The sequence below is a fragment of the Humulus lupulus genome, chromosome 3 (assembly GCF_963169125.1).
Source record: "Humulus lupulus chromosome 3, drHumLupu1.1, whole genome shotgun sequence".
Taxonomy (NCBI): Eukaryota; Viridiplantae; Streptophyta; class Magnoliopsida; order Rosales; family Cannabaceae; genus Humulus; species Humulus lupulus.
This window is the reverse complement of record NC_084795.1, coordinates 180,242,845-180,245,013: the sequence shown is the minus strand read 5'-3', so window position 1 is coordinate 180,245,013 and position 2,169 is coordinate 180,242,845. Positions and strand designations below refer to the sequence as shown.

General features: G+C 38.6%; 1 protein-coding gene across 1 annotated transcript; it reads right to left on the bottom strand.

Annotated features, from left to right (window-relative positions):
* Positions 1-735: 735 nt before the first annotated feature.
* Positions 736-2,169, bottom strand: LOC133825246 (uncharacterized). Its single transcript, XM_062258213.1, has 3 exons — positions 2,102-2,169; positions 1,741-1,969; positions 736-1,620 (listed from the first exon to the last, which is right to left on the bottom strand). The coding sequence occupies exons 1-3, from the start codon at positions 2,167-2,169 to the stop codon at positions 736-738; spliced, it is 1,182 nt and encodes a 393-aa protein (XP_062114197.1).

Sequence of the window (2,169 nt, the reverse complement as noted above, 5' to 3'; positions counted from 1 at the left end):
TTTCCAATACATTTAAGTGGTGAATTCAATCGTGCATAGAGTGAAAAACAACATAAATCAAACTGGCAATTCACATAGAAGTCAAGCACACAAATCATACATAATTCCTCATTGTCTAACATCACTTTAAGCACAATTCAAAGTTTCATCATCACCAATGATTTCAACAAGACAAACACAAAAAAAAAACACAAACAAGTAATAAAAAAAAACTAAAACAGAAAAACAAACCCAACAACAGACAAAATGAAATTGATCCCTTCCCCCACACTTAAACAGTACATTGTCCTCAATGAAAATAAAATAAAGATAAGGAAAAGAAAACTCCCTCAAATACACTTTGTTTAACGTTGTCAGCTCGACTAAATGTTGCTCGCAAGATCCTTATGTTGGGTATTTCAATGAAGTCTCCTTCCCTTTGATCTTACCAGGAGAATCAAACACATTGAATTTGATAACTTCACCATCAAATTCCATTGTCAGCATTCCTACTCTAACATCCAGCTGTGTATTTGTTGTCATCAAGAATGGCCTCGCAAATAAAACCGGTGTCGGATTGGGTATTGATGCATCCCCCATTTCAAGTATATAGAAATTTGCTAGAAAGACAAGTCCATCAACCTTTACCAACACATATTCAACTACCTCTAAAGGATAAGCATTAGTGCGATCAGCCAGCTGAACAATAACTCTTGTCTCCTTTAGTGGCCCAAGATTTAAAGAAGCATATGATGACTATGACATGACATTAATCGATGCTCCTAAGTCTATCATACACTGCTCAATCATTTTATTCCCAATCATACAAGGAATTGTAAAGGTTCCAGGATCCTTGCATTTTGGTGGCAGCTTCTTTTGGAGAACAGCAGAGGCGTTCTCCCTCACGCTTATCTTTTCCTCACCCTTCAATTTCTTCTTATTCGTGCACAACTCCTTCAAAAATTTAGCATAACGTGGAACTTGTTTAATAGCATCAAGTAATGGAATGTTCACTTCAACTTTGCGAAAGGTCTCAAGAATTTCCTTGTCAGCTTCCTCCTGCTTAAAAATTTTCAATCTGCTTGGAAAAGGCGGACGAGAGACATAGGTTGGCATAGTTGGTTTATGTGACTTTTTCTGCATTGATGGTTCATCATGGATGGAGTTGTCTACTGCTTGCTTTTGCACTGGAGCTGGCGATGAAGGTTGTGTGGGTGGCTCATATTGTATACTACTTTGCAATGTTAGCACACTTACATTCTCCTTGGGATTCCTCTCAAGTTGTGAAGGTAATTTATTAGAAAGATGAGCTTCCAACCTGTTATATGATGCCGCTAGTTGTCCCACCTGATTCTCCAAACTTTTGATGGAAGCTTGGGTAGTTTGCTGAAACTGAAGCATATTTGTAGCAATTGCATTGATTAAATCTTCAATAGAGGGTTTTGTACTCAGTGGTTGAGTAGCTTGTGGTGCTTGCATAGTTCTAGGTACAAAATTCTGTTGAGACCGCTGTTGAAAAGTGAACCCAGGTGGTCTCGCAGGTGTAGACTGTGGAGCAGCTTGTTGTTGATTCCCATAACGAAGATTTGGATGATCACACCAGCCAGGATTATAAGTTTGTGAAAATGGTTCACAGTACATCTGACATAATTGACCAGAGAAATTACCTACAACATTAACATCCTCAGTCTCTCCCTCAAATAGTGTAGGACAAGTATCAGTAGCATGCCCCACAACCTAACAGATTCCACATGGTCGCACCTGTTGGCCTAAAGTAAGTTGTTGCACCACTGCAGTTAATTGAGCCAATTGTTGACCAAGCAGATTAACATTAGAAGTGCTCACTTCATTAACTAATTTGGGGGGTAGATTTGGGTCTTGGCAAATGCCAAACTGTTGTGAGTTGGAAACCATATTAGAAATCAAGCTCCTAGATGCAGCAGAAGTCTTATCAACTAGTGCACCCCCACTGGCTACATCTATCATACTCCTATCCAATAATTGTAATCATTCATAAAAGTATAGGATTAGGAGTTGTTCACTTATCTGATGATGAAGGCAACTAGCACACAACCGCTTAAATCTCTCCTAATATTCATACAAAGACTCACATGTATATTGCCTTATACCGCAGATCTCTTTCTTGATGCTTCCAACTTTAGATGCTGGAAAATATCGTTCCAAGAACAT

Coding starts and splice junctions, on each gene's coding strand:
- LOC133825246 (XM_062258213.1), bottom strand. CDS start 2,169: ATGTTCTTGGAACGATATTTTCCAGCATCTAAAGTTGGAAGCATCAAG. Junction 1,970..2,101: donor AAAGAGATCTGCGGTATAAG/GCAATATACATG, acceptor ATTATTGGATAG/GAGTATGATAGATGTAGCCA. Junction 1,621..1,740: donor AACTTACTTTAGGCCAACAG/GTGCGACCATGT, acceptor CAATTATGTCAG/ATGTACTGTGAACCATTTTC.